General features: G+C 39.2%; 1 protein-coding gene across 1 annotated transcript in view; it reads right to left on the bottom strand.

Moving 5' to 3' along the window:
* Nucleotides 1-22,946, bottom strand: part of TMEM260 (transmembrane protein 260) — a 64,827-nt gene extending 41,881 nt beyond the window's left edge. The window contains exons 1-4 of the mRNA XM_075193579.1: nucleotides 22,810-22,946; nucleotides 22,285-22,515; nucleotides 10,513-10,544; nucleotides 6,701-6,852 (exon numbers count right to left, since the gene is read on the bottom strand). Coding sequence (XP_075049680.1) covers nucleotides 6,701-6,852; nucleotides 10,513-10,544; nucleotides 22,285-22,432 — 332 coding nt within the window. The 5' untranslated portion in view covers nucleotides 22,433-22,515; nucleotides 22,810-22,946. The remainder of the gene's footprint in view (nucleotides 1-6,700; nucleotides 6,853-10,512; nucleotides 10,545-22,284; nucleotides 22,516-22,809) is intronic.

Here is a 22,946-nt window from a genome sequence, read left to right on the forward strand (position 1 = left end):
CTGGTCGGAAGAGAGCCAAGGGCCCAACTTCACTGAATACTTAATTCTATAACATATAAAAAAAAAAAAACATTTCTACGGTGTATGCCAACTAGTTGGACATAATTAAGTACTAGCTAGCATTGTATGCTTAATGTACCACTTATAGCCTCCATATTTTTCCATTTGTGCCAAATATTAGCATTTTATCATTTTAACATGCTCCAGGGAATTGCCGTTCTGTTTCCAAGTACCCTGTATTTTACAACACATTCCAAACTTAGGAACTAAAGCTTGATTTAAAGCTACCGATAAACACCCTCCCCCCCCCCACACCCCCCCCCACCCCCCCCCCACACACACACGTACTGAATGCATTTGGCCTATAGGTTATACTATTCCAATCAGGCTTGCTGAAATTGCAGACTTTATTGAAAATCCGCAGACTATTATCTAGACATCGGCAGAGCATCTCCCTTTTCTTACCTATATTTAGCTAAAAGGAACAGCCCACAATTGAATCCCGGATGCTTACTTGCTAGACATCTACACTATTTAAAAGGAGCCCCGCTCCGGCAAGTAATTTTGTGCAGAAACTGCAATCCTGCCTGTCCTATTTTGTCTGGCTAAAACATAAAAAAAACCTTGCTTGATTTGGTTATTGAGTCATGGCACATCTCGCACACAAAAGTCACAGTTGCTAGAAGGTATAGTTATTACACAATCTTTTTTTTTCTCTCTCTCTCTTTTTAATCCTTCACTGTAATGTCTACAGAAAACGTGCCCTGCTGGTGAATTTATGCTCACAGTAGAAAGGTTCCGGAGGTTAAGTTCAGGTCACAAGACAAATTAAATTGTAACAACCCAACTGACATTGTATAATGTCTTCTTCCACTCAATCAATAGGGCGTTGTTAGCACTATTACCATAGAGATGGTTTATTCTTTACCGAGGGCTGTCTTTTGTTTGACAAGACAAATTTGCCACTTGAACTGTGATGTTCCCCAAGGACATGTACTTCATCAATTATTTGTATTCAGCATACTAAAACTATTTTCATATTTAAATCGGCAGGAGGCATGGCGTTATCAATTGTTGTCAGGTCTGACAAAAGGTTGCGTCTCAGACAACACCAGTTATCTGATCAGTTTACATGCATTGCTGCAGAGGACATTTAAAATTTGCATAACAAAAAAAAAAAAAAAAAGAAGGCTAAGGGTAAGGCTGGGTCGACGATTAAATATGAAATATTGTAAATACGAAATAAAAGGAAAAAAAAAAACCAGCAAGTTTACTAATGAATTTATTACACATTTTTATGGACAAAATATCTAAAAATATAATTGTCAGGAGGCATATCAATAGTTACAGCTACTTTAAAATTTGAAAAACTTTTTTTAATAAAAAAAAATACAGGATAAACAGCAAAATAAAAATCACTTACATATTACATATGGAGCACATCCCTAAATGGCTTTAGAAATGTAACAAAACAAAGGTAAAATAGATTTAAAAACAATAAAAACACATTTTTCAGGTTGTAAACCCTGTGATTGTTTCCAAAGACGGTTACTGTGTACCACAGAGTTCAGTATGGTCATTTATGTTCATATCCATTTCATTAATTTTTTGCAATGGTTAAAAACACCACCGTAAGATATATATGCAATACAATAAATGTTGCATTTAACTGGTAGATAAAGGGCAAAATCATAAATACCCATCTGATAGAACATTTATAGCGTAGGCATTCCTTTATAATCTATGCCCTACTTTGAGCAGCATAAAGGAATTAGAAATTGTTTGTATCTTGCACAATAATCCTCTCAAATACGGGTCAGACTAAGGTTAGGAGTCTGAAAAATGTCCACATCAAAGCAGAGCAAGGTTAACAAAATCCCAGGATCATGTGATTCAAATTGTTTTTTCTTCCAGGAAGGGTTAGATGTCCAAAAAATAACAATTTCCAACATTAAAAACCTATCAGAGTGGTCTATGAGATAGGTACAATTTTTTTTTTTAAAAAAAAAGCAAGACATTCACTTTCCATTATTCCACCAATTATTTTAGGTTACATATATGGGGGGGGGGGGGGTATTCCTAATATTTAGCATCACCTGTCTAGGAAAACTGATAAATAACATGTGCAATTTTATAAAACATTTAAATTTAGTATAGAAAATAATTATTTTTTTTTCATGTGAAAGAAAGATCATGACCTTACATTTATATATCTATCTACTTACATGGTTGAATAAAAATAGATGAGCTGATAAATTATTTAATTAGAATTAGATTGTCTCATTTAGGGCTGTACTATAAGCAATGTTGACAGAATGATACCTACATCTATTGAGCACAGCTTACAATTAATTTTTTACTTTATTAGCCTGTATATTTGAATATAAAAAGCTCTAAACGAATGACGGTGCAAATTTTACTAAATATATTGAGTTAACGTTCTACCTTTTTCCCTGTGCCTTTAAGCAGTGTATTTATAGCATCGGTCACAGTTGTTTATTTTACCAATGCCCTGAGATATACATGAAGCAGCTCTCTGGATACAATTGTATCCAGTACAAAGAGCACAGCAGAGCCCCTGTTGACATTACACACAAAGATTTGCAATAATAAAACAAGACAACCCAAGGAAGTAGAGAAAAATGCTTTATGTTCTGTAACCCATAGCAACCCATTGTGCGAGTGTGTTGCAAAATATTGCCTTTTCAAAGCTGTACTAACACCTAGTAAAATACTTCTTCTACGGTGCCCCTCCTTCTAACTGGAGCTTTGGGGTCTGCGACTTGCAGCCTTTTTTCCTGGAGCAATTTTTCCTGGTTCTGCTTATCAAAATCAAATTAATTTTGTTAACCAACTTTAAAAGATGGCGGAGTGGGTGTGTGAGTTTGATTACCAATTAAAAATTATGGCTTGTGATTGGTCCTCCATCACACACCTTCTGTTTTCAGCTAAAGCTGTCAGAGAAACAGAAGAGCTGGGGGGGGGGAAGGAATGCTTTAGGAAAGTACTTTGCTATGTAGTTATGCACCTTTAAGCGCTAAAGGAAAGAACTGGACAAGGTACCTGTCATCTACACTCAAGTGCAGTATATAACTAAACATATATGTTTATATTTACAACTGTATAGTGTCTGCCTGAGTTTAGCGATCTTCTGGGCAGCTATGAATATTTATGAGTATTAATTAGAGTGAACAGACACGTACTGGCAGGAACAAGCTCATTGTATTCCTGAGACATGTCCTGTAATGAAATGTCGCCAGCTTTCACTACACTGGCTCTGAATGATCACATGAGCTTCTGCCAGAACAAACAGGGTTTAAATCCCACTGTCCCGGATTGTCCGGGTAGATCTCCTGGATTCCAGTGAGAGCAAGCTATTCTCCCGCATCTTCCCCACTTCCTAGTGAAGAGGGCGGGATTGGGGCCTCCATGACTCTATTCGCCACAAATTCTGACATTTTGGCCCCGCCTCTGCAGTGAAAAACAGGCCCTTCAAGGGGAGAAAAAAAGTTGGAAAGTATCGTTTTAATAATGCCTCAGGCATTTAGAGATGAACACAAGTATTTGTGTTAATAATTCTACATTTCAATTAGGCAAGAGAACCCGTCACATTTGGTTTTATTAGTGGTTCACATAGTGCCTCATGCAATGTAGGGATTCACCAACAAGACCTTGGTTTTCCTATGCTCCTGCTGCTTAGGACACCTACATAATGCACTAGAGACTAATTAAACCACTTTTAAAACACCATTTTCAGGTTCTCTTTAATGTGTGAATTTTCTGGACGTCCTGCTCACTAATGTCACATGACTGCTCATTAAGGTGTTCAGTGATTGAATATACACCACCATAATAGGATCTGTACTGATTGACTGCTAAAGGTTTCCAAAACACCACTGAGCAATTAGGTTACCCACACTATATATGTATGTTGCTGTCCTGTGTTATTATGGCAGTAACCAGCTGCAGGCTCTCTAGACAAGGTTATATATGAGAGGAGGGGGGGGGGGGGGGAGAGGGGATGTTTAAATAACTTCACCCATTTATGGTAAATACTGTACTCCATGTTAATTTCAGTCATGTACTTGTAAAAGACAGGACAATTAGCAACTTCAAGTCTGCTCCCATAAGTCTCAACTTTCTTAATACAACAATATTGTTTTGGCATTTAATACTATATTAGAAAACTTATACTTGTATTGCAGCTCTGTGTTTTGTGGAGTTGTGCATTTTATTTCTAATATATAAAAAATCACACACTGCCCATCTTTGTAGGTATATAACATTTGAATATCTTTTTCTGCAATGTAGATTTACAGCCTGCGGATGTTTGCCTAGGATGCAGAGGTGTGAACGGGCATGTGTGCGGATAAGAAGAACATGGGTAATGCCAACCCTAACTACCAAGTAAACTATGATAAGGATGATAAAGAAGTTACAGAACTGTCTCTTTGCACCTATTATGCACATTAGCACAAATGTGAACTTCTACTAATACTCAGTGTGAGAAATTTCCCATAAAATGCATGTGAAGAGTAATATGATAAAACCACACGTAGGGAAATAGTGTAGTAGAAAGTAGACTGTGGGTTTGGCATCATTTAGGAATCTGTCATTTGAAGACATTCTTATTTTAGTGGGTGGTCAAGTTCAGCCGAAGTTTAAAACAAAAGTTCAGAAAGATCTAGTTTTCATGGGTCACTAAGCGTGCACATCACAGAGACAGCAAAACTGGCAGTTGTGGCAGCTCGCAGGGCTGTCTTGGCAGCTCACTAAAAGCACCATCAAAGCTATAGTCCCAATTAGTAAGATTGGCTAATGTGGCGATAAACTAACACATCACATCTCTAGCTTTCAAATATGTATGGTTTTCACGTACAAAAAAAATGTGTATGAATCAAAGAAAGTCGTTAACGTGGAAATAATATATTCCCACATACTTTATTATTACAATTTATATGATCATAACCAATTTTAGAGGACTATTAAAAGTACCTTTTCATTTTTACTGTGAAGGATGAGTTTCATTTTGCAAGTCCTTTTAACTTTAACCTGCATGTGTACTTGCTTACATACATTCACAGCTCCATTAATGGGACATGGATCCTGTACTTAGGTGTTAAAATTGAATAAAGCTACATATATAACTCTGCTACAGGTTGCTATAACAATGTGAACATTCTCATGCCTTAATTGACTACAGGGTGGTCCAGTCCTGTGAATGTTCCAGTGCCATAATTGGCTACAGGTTGGTTTAGCACTGTAAACACTTGAATGCTCTGATTGGCTGCAGGTTTGTATAACCCTGTGATAGTCAGGATACTGACTGGCTACAATTTGGTCATGCCCTATGAATGTTCTAATACTGCACATAACTGCAGCTCCCACAAGAGGACAGAAATCACTAGTTGTAAGTTGAATAAAAGACATGTCCTCTGTGTACTCATGTTCTAAGTGTGAGTTATTTACATAGAAGCGCAGGAAGACTGCTAAAGCTTGATCAAACAAGCTACAGTAGTCCAAACAAAATTGCAGTTGACAGTACGAAATAGAATCATGATGAGTTAATGAACTAAAGTATAATAAAATGTACATTCTCTTTGGTAGCTAAAGGAGTCACAAAATAAAAATGTTATGTATTTCAATTGATACACAAGACAAGTAGATGCCATTTGTTTCCTCTTCATACCAAGAAAATAAACTTTCTTTGCACTACCAACTTATTCAGTCTCATCTATTGGCTGTCTGTTAGACATGTAAAGAACAAATGTGCGTTTATTAAGCGAATACTCTTGAAGACGAGAGCATCATCTTTCAGTAAGCCCTTCTGTGAAGAAATTTGAAAGTAGGGCTCGGAAAAATTATATGTGCTGTCCATCTTGAAAGGCAAAATCTCCCCCCAACTATTGAACAGCATGGCTCCTTCCCCGGTAACAGTATGGTCCTTCCCACCCCTGTGTGCCGAATTCTGCAGCTCCTCCAAACCATCTATAGTATGTAACAGGAGATCAGCTGCCACCTTTCATCTGACATTTTCTACAAACCATGGCCAAGCTATAATGAGCCTTCAGAATAAGATAAAGCATGGTAACTATAGCTCGCTAAGGGGCCTATTTAACAAGCCTAAAACCATGCAGAAACATCTGTTTCCGCATGGTTTAGTCTCTATTAAGTTATGAGGCTATTTAACATATCTCCTGCATTAGGCAAACTACCGCAGAATACACCAGTCCCCAATATTCTCAATGGGGACTGTGGCCTGAACCTATTTTCCAAGCCCCAAAAAGCTCGGATAGCTTGTCCCCTATTGCTGATGCCATCTTCTAGCCGCTCTATCCTCTGGAGAGAGCATCGCAGAGAGGAATTTTCGGATTCCGGTAGGCTTCATGGTCTTCCTCCCCCTTCTCTAACTAAACAGACTCTATGCATGTGCTGCACATGAGCAGTAAGGTCTCCTGGTCAGAACCCAGAGTTGTCACTACCACATAGTTATTGCCGGGACAGCCTGTTGTCAGATGCGCTGTCCCAAAATGACTTTTTAATAAATAGGCCCAAAACCTTATTGCTGCGAAACGAAAGATAAATGTATAGTACTGGAGTAATTTTAGGCTTGTACTAAACATAGTACAAATCATTCTACATTTAATTCAAATTGTATTAAATAATAAAAATTGTAAAAAAAAAAAAAAGTGTCAGGTACCTGGATGTTGTAGTAAACAACAGAGAGGAAGAAACTGCTCCAAAAAGACCACACAGTAGATTGACGCGGTAAGCAGTGGAGCCGACGGGCAGCACTACTATCGCTAGTTTAGCCAGTAGAGTAAACAGGGGGTATCCAGGAGGATGAGCAACCTGATATAAACATGAAAGATAAACTAGTTAAATGACCAAGTAAATAAACAGCTACAAATCTTACCAAATTCAATTTATTTAGGATTTCTTTATTCCATTAACTAAAGTTTTGCAGAGTGATCACTACAGAATCATTATAACTCAACATGAGCGAGCTTCATCATGGGTCTGACAATCACAAACTACTACTAGTGTTATATAGGCTCAAGTTAATTATTCCACATGTGTGTTGATTAACAACTTGGTAGAGGTCAAACTTTTTTTTTACCTCAACTAAGAGGAAAAGAGAACTAGTAAACTAATAAAATAAAATAAAAAATTAAGCTAAAATGAATGGAACAAGATAGACACTTTTGAGAGTCTGCTGCAGTCTGCAAGAGACCCAGCACTTGGGAGAAGATTTATATTTTGGCAAAACAATTGCCCAAACAAAGCATCCAACAAAAGCAGTGCTGGAGAGGCTTAAATAACAAAACAAAGGAAGATTCTGATAGTCAATGCCCATTGACAATCTGTGAAATCAATTGAAAATTGGCATTCACCGACGGTCTCTGTCCAGTGTGTTAGAGCTCAAGCAATATTGCAAATAAGAATGTGCGAGAATGTCATATTTGATAGAGACTTGCCAAAAAGACTCACAGTTGTAATTTCAGTTACTCTACCAAGTATTAAAACAAGGATGGTGACTACATGTAATCAATCATCATCTGGTTTTTTTCGGTTAATTTATTTGTAATTAGGAAAAATATCTTTAAGTTTTTAGTCAATATTTTGTATGGATCAATGGCAAGATTCCCTCCAATTTGACTCCGTAATGTAAGAATATAAAATGTGAAGAATGGGTTAAACACATTGTAACGCCACTGTAACTGAGGCTAAATACAATATATTGCTGCCCTGTGAACTTGGTAGCCATCAAAATAAATGATCTGAAGTAATAAAAATTAGAAAATTTGGTAAATAATTCATAAAATGTAAGTAAACATAATTTAATAATATAAGTGCTGCAAACAATCCTTAGAGATTTTGGGCAACGATGACCTGGTCGTATCACAGAGCTGCTGTAGATTTGTTGGTTGCACATTCATTCTGCAAATCTCCGGTCACATAACATCCCAAAGATGGACTGAATACTGGTGACTGTGGAGGCCATTGGAGTACACAGAAGTCACGGTCATGTTCCTGAGACAAGTTTGAGATGACGAATGCTTTGTGACATGGCGCTTTTACCTGCTGGAAGTAACCATTAGAAGATGAGTAGAATGTGGACATAAACGGCTGCACATGGTCAGCAACAATACTCAGGTAGGCTGTTGCATTTAAACACTGATCAATTGGTATTAATGGGCCTAATGTGTGCCAGGAAACCATTTCCGACACCATTAAACTACCACTACCAGCCTACACATTTGACAAGGCAGGATGGATCCATGATGTTTACACCAAGAGTTGCAGCAGAAATTGAGATTTGCCAGACCAGGCTATGTTTATTTGATCTTCAACTATCCACTGTTGGTGATCCTGTGCCCACTGTAGCTTGTTTCCTGTTTTTAGCTGACAGGAGTGGAACCTGGTGTAGTCTTCTACTACTGTAGACCATTCACCTCAACGTCCAATGTGCTGTGTGTTCATAGATGCTTTTCTGCATATCACCGTTGTAACGCGTGGTTATATGAGTTACTGTCACCTCCCTGACAGCTGGAAACAGTCTGCCCATCCTCCTCTGACCTCTCTCACTAACAAGGCAATTTTGTCCACAGGACTGCCCTTCACTTGATGGTTTTTCTTTTGCACACCATTTTCTATACTCTAGAGACTGTTGTGTGTGAAAATCTCAGGAGATCAACAGTTTCTGAGATACTTAAACCACCCAACACCAACAATCATTCCACAGTAAAAGTCACTTTGATCACATTTCTTCCCCATTCTGATAATTGGTCTGTACAACTCAAACTCTTGACCATGTCTTGACCAGTGATCACTGCGTTATTGCCTGGGGGGGGGCACCAGAATATCTAGATATGGCTCTGGCTATCACTGCAGCTCCCACCATAGATAAGACTTCAATCAGCTGGAAGGACTTTCCTTAAAGGAGACTTAAGATCAAATAGACTTTTAAAACACAATGTTGATTGCTTAATATTTGATATACTACATTTGTATAGATGTTAGATGACGTGTGTTTGAATTTGGTGCCTCTGATCTTAAGGGAGATAAACCTCAACGCACTTGTTAATTACTCTACGTGCATTTATAATCCTGAGGGTCTATATAACAACTGTAGTGGTTTGTGGATGTTAGAACCAGGATTACTATTTTGAAACATGTCAGGCTATAAAGATTTAGTGTACTGTGGTTTTAATTGTTGGAATACATGTCTACTCTGTTACATTTCTAAAACGAAGCAAATTAATTTCTAGATAAAAAAAATTCAGTACAAGTTTAAAGACTAATATACATATTTTGTAAAATGTGTAACTCAAGGCTATTCCTATTTCCCCTAAATGAGACCAACAATCATCAATCTTTAATGCATTTTAACAGATACATTTAGTCTAATGAAAAGCCTTAGTATTCAAGAAAGTAATTCTTAACATTATATTTCTGTAGTAACAGAATACAGACATAACAGATGCACCATATTGAGCAAATATACAATTTTTTATTAATCCAATTACTTTGGTTGACACAAATAATGTGAGACTCTTACGTCCAAACCACCTTAATTATGATTAACTAATGACAATTTTTCACTATCACAGACATCTGATTTCAGGAGCCATTATGTGCCCTCTGTCCTTAATTACTTACCTCACTATTTTCAGGTTTCTACTTGTTCGTGTTTTGTTTTTTAAAAATATATATTGTTTGCCTAAACAATTTCTCCATTACCAAAATTACACATGTGATGTCACTAGCTCCCAGTCACATGACAGGCTGCATTCTTATGAAAATTGTTTGACCACACAAAATGGCTGCCTCTACAAAACATTAAAAAGCAGAAGGATGGACAAAAATCCCTGCAAGATGAAAACACATGAGGAAAAGAAAGCCGACACGTTTATTAGTAGCAGTGATGCACGTCTACATGCAACAATGTGAACATTTGAAGTGAGTGTGTGATTTATCCCACACAGGCGTTTTCGATACTGCCATTAATATAAACAGCCCTTCAAAACACACAAGTACAATTTTCTGCCATTTAAACCTCTTGTGTCAAATCAGTCTTTTTCTTAGAAAGGGTCCGTCCTCCACAAAACCCGATATTGATTAATAAATGCAAAGACCACACTGTCTCCAGATTAGTGCCACTATAACAGACTTTGGGTCTTACCTAAAGGGATCAGGACACCATAATTAAGTTTATTAAATAATAAAACTTATTAAAACTGTTAACCCGATTTATTTTATTCTCCCTAGCTTATACACATTTTGGGTTGCTAATAAGCCATGCCATGTATATACAGTAAAAGCTTTGCTTTATAATTTTGTTTAATTGGATTTAAAACTTAAAGTAAATTGTCACATACTGTACTTATAAGTTAGAAAAACTGTGGTTTGAAAATAAATTAATCTACTTTGCTCCATGCTTAATTAAACTTCCCTAATTCCTAAAACTGTTAATGAGAGCATTGATTAAACAATAAAATTAATACTTACTCCAAGCTCATATGCGGCTGTGATGAGCTCCCCTGTGAAAAAATAAATGTAAAACCAATAATTACCATTAGGGAATGACCCTCCTCCAAAGTTTCCCAAATTCAAAGGCTTGCACTGGGATTTTGCATTAATTTGACTTGATAAAAATAAATCTAGAGAGATTTAGCAGCATGAAATTTTCTTAGAAATTCCTCCCATTTTGTTTAACCGAGAAGCATTTCATAAATATAGTGCGTGTTTTATTGTTTCAGTTTAATCAAATGTAAAAACAAAAAACACACTTTTCTTTGAGTTTAAGAAATGAGGCAAATTATATATTTTTATTATACGTATGTACATATACACATAAAAGCATCAATGAAAGCATATTAACACTGCACTTCCGCCCACGGAAAAGATTGTACTAATTGGTCACTTCACCTAGACAGAACCAACGTGCATCGTGAGATTGCGGCTTGTGACTGGTCCTGCTGCTCGCAGCCCTGTACATCATATTTGCCCACTCTCCTAGAAAAGCGGGACTCCCGCATTCCAGGTAGGTGTCCAGGACTCCCCGGAGTGAAGGCCATTTTCCTGCCCTCTCAATTCGCCGCAAATCGAGTCATTTTGGCAAAAATGACCAGATTCGCAGTGGCACTTCACCAAGAGGGGGGGAAAAAAATAAAAAACAACAGCCAAAAAAAAAAAAAAAATTGGCAAGTATGCCATCCGCCACCAATTTAAGTTGGCAAAGTAAATTCACGCGATACAGAACTAGCAGTGCACTGGGAAAAACAGCTGCGTGTTGCAAGGGGCTCGTTAGTAAAACCTTATCTGTAGTGGCAGATATATATATATATATATATATATATATACACACATACATACACACACACATACATACATACACATTATATATACACATTATATAAATGTGGAAAATGTAAGTGAATGGGATTTGATAATTTTACAGTGAAGGCAGCAAGAGAGGTGATATAGCATTCCACCATATACCAGACCAGTGTGTGTTTGTGCAGTGAAATAAGTAATTGCATGACCAAACAGGATAAAAGGAAGTTATGTCATTGTGGGACACACATTGAACAGCAATACAGATATGGAATCTCTTATTCTGTAATCTCTTAGGTTCTGTAAAAATATCATGCATGCAAAAATGATCACTTCCTTACAGTCACTGTGAGGTGTACGGTAGGACAGTTTGGGGAAAGATGTCAGATCTTGATGGTATAAATGCACCCCCTACTATGAAACAAATATATTAGAGGCCACCCTAAGTAAGTAAGTGAGTAAGCTGTTAGCTCTTAGCCCAAGCTCCCACTTTTCTTTATTCTCACAAATATAACACTTTAGATATTAATGAATACTGTTGGAAACGTCCCAGCAGCACTGAGGATCGACTTCCTACAGAAAAACAAGACTGTTTTAGGATCTACAGAACTACCATCTCTGTCCTGCTGTGGGACCAACAGAGCTCAACTGTCATTGCTGTTTCAACATCTGTTCAGCTACTCACTGAGCTCAGTTGTGAATTCTGTTACTATTTCTGTTTGGCTGCTGGACCTTCCGCACACAACTATCAGCATCCTCCTGGCCCTCGTCGTGGCAGAAACTGCCTACTCCATTAACCCCAGCCAGGGTGCGGTAAAGTATCCTTCACCTCTTCCATTGCCCCACACAATTTGGATCAATTATTCCTTTCTAGTCTATTACCAACCCTAACTAATACACATTCATTCACATCTCTCCATCATGCACCTACTCAAATCACTGTCACCATACTTCTCTCCAAACTCCATTTTATTTCTCCATCATCCTATTCCTCCCTCCTAGTTTATCATTTCCCCTTCACTACATCCCTCCTCGTTAGTCTGTACACATGAACTGTTTTGTCTCATGAACCCACCAGCCTACATAAACAGAAATAAACCGCACACCCACAAATCCTCCTCACATGTCCTCACCCTACTCCTTTACATGGCTGCTGGTGATATCTCGCCTAACCCTGGGACCCGCACAATCCCCATTATCTGCTCACGTTCCTCGCTGCACCCCAAACCTTTCCATCCATCCCGTACTTCCAATCCCGCTAACCTTATCCATATATCTCCACTGCCCTCTCTTCCCTTCTCCTGTGCACTATGGAACGCCAGATGTGTTTGAAACAACCTTACATCCATCCATGATCTATTCATTTCTACCTCAACCTCCTTGCCATTACAGAAACCTGGCTCACCTCCTCTGACACTATATCCCCTGCAGCTCTCTCCTATGTGGGACTCTCCCTCAGCCATACTCCCAGACCCGGAAACAGACAAGGTGGTAGAGTAGGCATTCTACGCTCTCCGAGCTGCACCGTCCAAGTCATACCCTCTGAAGCCTTCCTCTCATTCTCTTCCTTTGAAGTCCACACTATCCGTGTATTTTATCCTTTCCACCTTTGTGTTGCTGTCATTTATCGCCCCCCAGGTCCAGTTTCAGAATTCCTTGACAACTTTGTGGCCTGGCTCACTTATTTCCTATCCTTTGACCTGCCTACACTCATTTTAGATGATTTCAACATGCCCATTGACAACCCTACTGTCTCTTCTGCCACTAAAGTTCTTTCACTTACTTCCTCCTTTGGTCTCTCCCAATGGACATCATCTCCCACCCTCTGTGATGGGCAATCCCTTGACCATGTCTTCCAATTTAGCTTTCCCACTCTCCGACCACAACCTCCTTTCCTTCAGCCTCACCTTACCTCATGCCCTTCCCCCAGCACCCAAATACACACATACACAATGAAACCTAAGTACTTTTAACCCAATCCACTTCTCATTTTCAATAAAAAACAACTATTTTCTCCAAAGACTGCATTGTCCTGTCCTTATCAGACTGCATCTTTCTATGACAAAACACTCACTTCAGCCCTAGACAATGCAGCTCCAGCTACTACATATAGTCTCCGACAATACAAATCCCAGCCATGGCACAACAAACAGGCCCGCTATCTGCAAAAGTGCTCTCGCACTGCAGAGTGCCACTGGAGGAAATCTCATTCCTATCCCGATTTCCTCCACTTTAAATTCATCCTTTCATCTTACAGCACTGCCCTTTCAATTGCCAAACAAACATTCTTCAAATCTCTAAAATCCACCCAGTCTTCTAACCCACATTACCTCATTGCCACCTTCAACTAACTTCTCTGCACACCTGCACCTCCTCCCTCACTGCCCATGATTTTTCCACCTATTTCAAAACAAAATTGACACCAATCGACAAGATATTTACTCATGCCAAATTCCACTCACTCCACCCACCTTTACCTACAATCCCCAATACACATTTAATTCATTCTCACCAGTAACTGAAGACGAAGTCTCTGCACTTATCTTTTCATTTCACCCTACAACCGGTCCATCCTATTCCCTCCCAACTACTCCACTCCCTCTCCTCCACTGCATGACCACCACTAACTCACCTCTACAACCTGTCTCTCTCCACTGGCACATTTCCATCCTCCATTAAACATGCGCTCATCTCACCTATTCTAAAGAAAACATCTCTCGATCCAGCCTCTCTCTCCAACTACCATCCTATTTCTCTCCTCCCCTTTGCCTCCAAACTACTTGAGCGATTAGTGTACAACCGCCTGTCCCACTTTCTCTCCTCTCATTCCATTCTCAACTTTCTGCAATCAGGCTTCCGCCCCAACATTCCACTGAAACTACTCTCACTTACTGCAAAATCTAATGGTAATTTCTCCATACTCATTCTCCTAGACCTCTCTGCTGCTTTTGATACTGTTGATCACCCTCTTCTCCATTGGCCTTCGTGACACAGTCCTTTCCTGGTTCAATTTCTACCGACCAAACCGTTCCTTTATTTTTTCTACCTCTGGCACATCCTCCCCTCCACTCCCACCCTCTGTTGGAGTCCCACAAGGCTCTGTTCGTGGCCCTTTACTTTTTTTCATTGTACACCTCTTCCCATGGTGCACTAAATCGCTCATTTGGCCTCCAATAGCACCTCTACGCTGATGACACCCAAATCTATATCTCTTCCCTGTGTCCTCCAGAATCAAATTCAAATTACTCACCCTTACCTACAAAGCCCTCAACAACAACACCCCTGCATAAATCTCAAATCTCATAACAAAATACTCTCCCTCCCTCCCTCTTAGATCTACCTCTGACCTGAGCCTTGTCTCTTCTCTGATAACAACCTCAGTCCCGCCTACAAGACTTCTCCTGTGCTGCTCCACACTTATGGAATTCCCTACCAAGCTCAATTAGACTTTCCCACAGTCTTCAAATCTTTAGATGCTCTTTGAAAACCCATCTCTATTTTAAAGGTGACCTTATCCTCAATAACACTATTCACACTAATGCACCCTCACAACTATCCCAATCTCCACTCTGAGCCACATTCCTCTTCTTACAGCTGTGCCCTCTTCCCTTTAGAATGTAAGCTCTCTAATGAGCAGGGTCCTCCATACACTTTGTTTTCATGTCTCCATTCATTTTGTCTGCCTTGTCTGTTCTTGTTTCACGTATGTCCTTGTCTTCCCTACTGTACGGCGCTGCAGAGCACTGAACCTTCACACCTTCTACGATGATAACACATATTTAGACACGGAGCTTCTGCAGGGATCTACTTTTGGAGAACAGCACCTACAGTCAAGGCCAAAAGTTTTGAGAGCGACACAAGTATTGGTTTTCACAAAGTTTGCTGCTTCAGTGTTTTTATACCTTTTTGTCAGATTTGCTATGGTATAGTGAAGTAAAATTACAAGCATTTCATAAGTGTTAAAGGCTTTTATTGACAATTACATTAAGTTTATGTAAAGAGTCAATATTTGCAGTGTTGACCCTTCTTTTTTAAAGAACTCTGTAATTCGCCCTGGCATGCTGTTAATCAACTTCTGGGCCATATACTGACTGATGGCCGCCCATTTTTGACTAATCAATGCTTGGAGTTTGTCAGAATTTGTGGATTTTTGTTTGTCCACCCGCCTCTTGAGGATTGACTACAAGTTCTCAATGGGATTAAGGTCTGGGGAGTTTCCTGGCCATGGACCCAAAATTTTGATGTTTTGATCCCCAAGCCACTTAGTTATCACTTTTGCCTTATGGCAAGGTGCTCCATCATGCTGAAAAAGGCATTGTTCGTCACCAAACTGTTCTTGGATGGTTGGAAGACGTTGCTCTTGGAGGATGTTTTGGTACCATTCTTTATTTAAGGCTGTGTTCTTAGCAAAATAGTGAGTGAGCCTACTCCCTTGGCTGAGAAGCAACCCCACACATGAATGGTCTCAGGATGCTTTACTGTTGGCATGACACAGGACTGATGGTAGCGCTCACCTTTCCTTCTCTGGAAAAGCGTGTTTCTAGATGCCCCAAATAATCTAAGGGGATTCATCAGAGAAAATGACTTTACCATAGTCCTCAGCAGTCCAATCCCTGTACCTTTTGCAGAATATCAATCTGTCCCTGATGTTTTTCCTGGAGAGAAGTGGCATCTTTGCTGGCCTTCTTAACACCAGGCCATCCTCCAAAATTCTTCGCCTCACTGTGAGTGCAGATGCATTCACACCTGCCTGCTGCCATTTCTAAGCAAGCTCTGCACTGGTGGTGCCCCGATCCCGCAGCGGAATCAACACTGAAGACTTCTTCACAACTACTTAACCACTCTCCATGAAGTTCTTGATGATCCGATAAATGATTGATTTAGGTGCAATCTTACTAGCAGCAATATCCTTGCCTGTGACGCCCTTTTTGTGCAAAGCAATAATGACTGCATGCGTTTCCATGTAGGTAACCATGGTTAACATAGAAAGAACAATGATTTCAAGCACCACCCTCCTTTTAAAGCTTCCAGTCTGTTATTGTAACTCAATCAGCATGACTGAGTGATCTCTAGCCTTGTCCTCCTCAACACTCTCACCCTGTGTTAACGAGAGAATCACTGACCTGATGTCAGCTGGTCCTTATGCGGCAGGGCTGAAATGCAGTGGAAATGTTGTTTTTGGGATAAAGTTCATTGTCATGGCAAAGAGGGACTTTGAAATGAATTGCAATTCATCTGATCACTCTTCATGACATTCTGGAATATATGTAAATTGCCATCATAAAAACTGAGGCAACAGACTTTGTGAAAAATAATATTTGTGTCATTCTCAAAACTTTGGCCATGACTGTATGTAAGAATTGTTTCTTACATGCAACAGAACAGTACTCTAAAAACAGAGCAGAGTTCATCTACCCCCACCACTGATGGGACTTGTATTCTGCTACACAGAGCCTGGGAGGGAGCAGTGCATATCCCGCATGGTCATAATAAATCTCATTACTATGCATGCGCACTGCAGCTCTTTCAGAGTGCCTCCTCCATGCACTCGCCCAGTGCACAGCAACAAAGAGGATGCAAAGGTACAGGAGTTATTCATCCCAGCCAGTGCCTTTTCAGCAAGAACAGGTGGAGTAGCTTGAAAGTAAATACAGCCCGGTTTAAGGATGTCAATGCAGGTGGTTGGCTGTCGATTATGCTAACTGAGAGCAGTGGAAATTGCTTGCAAAATAACTTAATTTAATGAAGTTCACCCCTAACTCAAAAAAGCAGCTTATTGTATTAATAAAGAATAAAAAAATATAAAAAAAAAAAAATAAAATTCCAAAAAAGTTGATCAAACCATTTGTAGAACGTGTTCCCCATGTTATCCATTTATTAATTTTAGTCCCCCTCCTCACAGATGAATCAAAATATTCCCATCCCCCTGGTTAATAAGTCAGTTTCTTATTGCCAGCACCTGCTCTTTATAAAACATTAATACCAGCAGGTATCATAAGAGGGTAGGGGGCCAATAAGCAATATGTTGAAGCGAGCAGGGAGTAGAGAAGAGAACAGAGTACTATAATGGTAATCATTACAGACATTAGTGTTTAATTTGATTGGTGCTACTGGGGCCACAGAAGAAAAGATAGCTATTTCGGCAGATTGGGTCTTTAGCTTGCAGATTACATTTTGCATTTTAATACTTTTTTTGAAAAATGGATAGTGTACAGTAACCCCCAAGAGCTAGCAATCAGTTATAGTAATAACAACTGAAAAGGAAAGGAAGCTTCAGGTGAACTTGCAGTACAGACAGCACAGTACTGCAGGTAGTAATTATCTGTGAGCCTGGGAAGTGGATGAACTCTAGACTTAATGTACATAAACAATACACTTGCACCAATTTTCTGCCAGGCTCTTTCCAGGTAACATCTTTCCAGCCCACGGTAATTATGCATTATTTAAATAAACGTAATGTTAATAATTACATCTGAAAACACAAAAGTGGCTTGCTGTATTGTGCACTGTGAATATTGACATACAGTAATATTTTTCAATAGCAGAAAGTGGTTGTTATATCTACAATTATTTCCAGCAAATCAGTTGCATGGTTACTCCAACAACAAAAAAAAGCTCCGTCTGAATAAATCAAACAGAACAAAACAGGCATGAAATCATTTTATGGATTTTTTTTTTCCTTCAAGAGGAAAAAAGATTTTGTTTTGGGTTTTTAAAAAAAAAAAAAAAAAAAAAAATGTTATTGGTTTACAGGAAGGAACAGTTTTTGCATGTCAGAAATATATTTCAAATAACTGAACACAAAAGGGTCTAAAATTTAAAAGGTTGCAATGCAAGGGGTGTAAATATATCTATTTTTTTTATTTTGCATGCCAGGAAAATACTGCTTTATCACCTGCTTTACATGCAACATCGGGCGAGATAGGAACTGCCCTCCTACTAACTATCTGTCTACACATTTTATATTTGCCCCCCTGCAGCACTATCCAGTTTTGCCAAGTCACAAAATTGCACCTTGTTGCTGGATTTACTATCAACGTAAAAAATGTAAATTATATAGCTTAAAAAAAAAAAAAAAAAATTCAGACAAAACAAAACATTCCTGGGAGGAATTCAATTGGCTGCGCCACTGTCAAAAGTAATGCGGCCTGCGCACTATTACCATTAATATGGTGATTTTAACGCAGAGTTCTGCCGCAAGCAAAAATCTAGCATTGAAATTACCGTATTAACAGTAATAGTGCGCAGGCCGCGTTACTTTCGACAGTAACACGGCCAATTGAATTCCCCCTCTACAGTCTATTCCATACTTTGCAACTCTCCCGGAATGTCCAGGAGACTCACGAAATTCGTATCAGTCTCACTGACTCCCAGGAGAGCTGGCAAATCTCCCGCATCCCGCTACTGCCACCACTATATGACGCGATTTGCGGTGAATCACGACATTTCGGCCCAGCCCCCCATGACAAAACGACATTTGTCACAGGGGCGGGGCTAAAATGACGCAGTTGGCCGAGCCCCACCCCCTCCAGCCCTCCAGTCACGCCCCTCTCCCGGAAAGAGCTTTACGAAAGTAGGCAAGTATGGTCTATTCTATGCTTATTTTTTAAAGTATGGAAACATATGTCAATATTCTTGAGGTAGTATTCATGCCATGGAAGCCAGGAGATTCAGTTTGGGATTTGATCTCAAGTGCTTTGAGAAATGGGCTCTGCAAATACCTTAAGATACCGGCATATGCTGCTATAACACAGCAATAATAAATTTCTCCTGATGTAAAGCATCAATTTTGTATCTGACAGTGACCAGTCCACGGAACATTACACCATACAGCCTCAGGGGGAGGGGTAATATGTTATCCTAACTACTGCTTTCTTCCAATCATGGGCTTCAACACTGTGACTCTGGAAAGGTGGAGAAAATATCATCAAAGAACTTATAAATTAGGCCCCTCATGCTTAATTATTAAGGTTTGGATTCACTTACGTTTTCAGCACAGTCTGGTGGATTTTATGCATCTCTAATTTATCTTTAAAACAAAAACATACATAAAATGTTCATATTTCAGAGAAAGAATTACAAGGGCATGACTTTTGGGAGTTATTTCTATGAAAGGCAAAAGACACACATCTTCCATGGCCCCATAAAAGATTCTGCTGGTTCCTAGATTTAACTGACTAAACTCCTGAATTCTACAACAATGGTTTTGAATCACTAAAACATTTAGGGGCATATTCAATTCTCGGCGGAAACGCCGAAAATCTCGCGGTCCGCGCATTATTACCGTCATTACGGTAATAATGCGCGGAAAAACAGTTAATACGGTAATCTTCTCGCTGGATTTCAGCTCGCAGTTCCCTGAGCCGCAAGCTGAAATCAAGCTAATTATTACCGTATTAACGATAATAGTTTTTCCGCTGCGCGGAAAACAAAGAATTTAATATGCCCCTTAAAATTGCACTGCTAACTTTTTCTTTATTTAATATGACACAAAAGACTAATGCTAATCCAAGCAAACTGTCATGAGCCCTCTTGGTCCCACGTGTGAGTTCTACTATTATCACAATCGCTAGCTTCAGTTCATGGAGGAAAATCCAAAAATACATTAGTGAGCAGGCTTTACAACCTATGTTTATAAAAAGAAACAAAAACCTATAAAACCAACATGGTTGTAGGTGGTGATATCTTATTGAAATACAGAAAACCAATACTGCGTTTTACAACATCCAAGGCACAAAAATAAACTTTTAGTAATCCGAGCAGACATACTCGATGAGGTCTTACGACCAAACATGGCCAAAAGCTACCCTGCTAATCTTTCATGTTCTTTTGCTTGTTGACACCAATGCACCATAAATTCAGTGCCAGAAGTCTGGCATCGATTGCGCAAGCCTATCAGGAGTGCTCAGGATAGCAGAGTTGAGACTATGCCCAGGGACTGGTTAGTTCATTCATTGCATCTCATTGTATACAGGTCCTACACTGACCTATAGGCTTCAAACTATTAAAATGCAGTTAAAATCAAATGCACTCACGTCCCAGGTATAGAAGTTTACAAATGGCAAGGGCTGGCTTGTGGGCCACAAAGCCTCAAAAAAGGCTTGATATATAGCTGCTAAGACAACATTGAGACAAAACCAGAAAAGTTTGATGGTAGATTTATATTTGGGGTAGGGCATGTTCTAGATCAACTTTACATTTCAGTGTACAAATAAGCTAGTATAAGTATAAAGTATTTGTGTGCTACGTGAAAAAACAGCCAGTATTTTCCTTATGTGCAAAATAATAAATTAATTTGCACCCCTTGCATTGTAACATGGTTTTGTCTAGAAAACTTGAGTAAGAAAACCTACTCAATTTTTTGCTTAACTTTCCTTAATGAATCAGGCCCACTGTTTTCAGCAAGAAACAAAATAGCAAATGCTAGACTCTAATTAAGAATGGAGATACTGCCCTTTAAAATGTGTTAAAATGAGATAGCAGAATACCCATGCCTTTGATACCTAAAAGCTACGTCTATGAATAGGACAATTATTGATGACCAAGAGGTCTTCTGGTCACTATATTTTGGGAAAAACAGGTGACAAACATTTGTGACGCTGACAGGAGAAACAATACTAGGAGTATTTTCCACTTAAAAGAAGTCTTATTTGTGACCCTAGTATAATTTTGCAGCAGCTTACTATTACCAAAGGGACTTACAACTGACAGAAAGAAGGTGTAACCTTCTAGAATATTCCAGAAAAGGGTCAGTGGTAATAAAAGCCCTGCACAGATTTTTTGTCAAGAAGGTCGGAATGACTGTACAAGACGCTGGAACGTTGGTTTCATGGGATTTCATTTCTGAAGGTTGCTAAGCCATTATTTTTTACAGAAGCACAGACTTCAGTGATCACTGTGTCGTTCACACCTCAACCCACCTAATGGGAACGCTACCTCACCCTAATTTCCACTAAACGTATTGGGTTTTTAAACATCTTGTCTACACTTATCCCAGTTAAGATGGCCACACAGGGAACGATTCTCTCTCTCTGGGCCTGAGCAACATCATCAGTTTCCAATTTGGCCACACAAGTGTGTCGCTATACTGGACACTATTATTATCAGCTTATATTTTATAGGGTGCCGCAGTGTTCCGCAGCAACAGACAGTGCAAACATAGAAAGGGGACATACAAGCTAAGCAAAACAACTGCAGACATGAAAAGACAGGGTACAATTTACTGGGAAAGTCATCATTTGATGCTTTCCCTGTTTTACTCCGTCTGTCGATGAACACTGAGGCTCCTTTAAAATTAATGACAATTATAATATCTACTTGTTCAGTACCTCGCAGTATTGGAGCCTTGGGTTCATCAAACTTTTTTTTTTTTTTTCTTTAAGATAAATGTAGTTTTCTTTTGTGAGCATAGAATGAATGAATATATTTTTGTTTTGTGGGTTTTACATAGGAAAAATCTGGCTCTTCCATAATTCTTACAATAGTAACACAACTATGGCAACTCCGCAGATATACCCCAATATGTACGTAGATGTGTGCTTAACATAAGCTATGACACAGGTATAATACAAAAAACAATGTACATAGTTTACTTGGAAAAGGTTTTTTTGTAGAACATAAGAGATGCTGTGATTTGCATATATGTCAAGCATATTGGGGGGCAAAAATGATTCAATTCCCAGGGAATTGCATCATGGAGGCTTGAAATCTGCCCACTTCACTAGGAAGTGGGCAGATGCGGGAAAATTGTCAGCTGCGGGAGAGTTGGCAAGTATGAGATACTCATGTATTAAGAAATGAAAAGATATATATTTATTGAATGTGTAAAAGATGTATGTTTTCAGTTAAATTTGTTTATGGCTATAAAACATCAAACAGACAAGAGTATCTGCTGCCATCCACTGTAACGCTGCTGTTAATATACTCCCAGCATGATCACTGTACCTGAATCCCCTCCTGGGACAGATGGGTGTAAAGTTTTAATGTACACTCCAAACACACAAGTGAAGACTGCAAGGCTCCAGGCGGCATGAGAGCGTTCTTCTTCTTCTTCATCATCGGGAGCTTTACTGCTAGGTTTCACTGCCTTCATTTTTCCCCACTGGGTACAGTGAGCTACAGGTCTGTGTTTAGTCAGCTCAGCAGAAACCAGCCAGTCCAGTTACCCTCATGTCACTAGAAAAGGAATGCATGAACATACAAGTCAGACTAGAAGGGTGCACAAGCTTCTTGCAAAACTCACAAATATATAATCATTTATTATAAAAAACCTGTCTAGCAATAAAAAAAAAACAACACATTTTTTTAACCCTCTCAGAGGTCATAGGACGGGGATAGGATGGGTTAACCCAGGCTTGAGCAACTTTTGACCCTCCAGCATCTGTGGAACTACAACTCCCAGCATGCCCTTGGCTAGCAGACAGTACTTCGAATTGTAGTTTTTAAAGCTTAAATGCATATGTTGCATACCTGCTGCTGCATCTCAAATTCGGGACGTAAGACCTACAGGCAGCCATCTGCTGCATGAATGGACATGACAGGGAGGCACTGACTAGTTGTCTGGGCTGCAGAGTCTCACACTTTCTCTATGTGCTTAGCAGATACTT

Source organism: Mixophyes fleayi, chromosome 12 (genome assembly GCF_038048845.1).
Source record: "Mixophyes fleayi isolate aMixFle1 chromosome 12, aMixFle1.hap1, whole genome shotgun sequence".
In the NCBI taxonomy this organism is placed as follows: Eukaryota; Metazoa; Chordata; class Amphibia; order Anura; family Limnodynastidae; genus Mixophyes; species Mixophyes fleayi.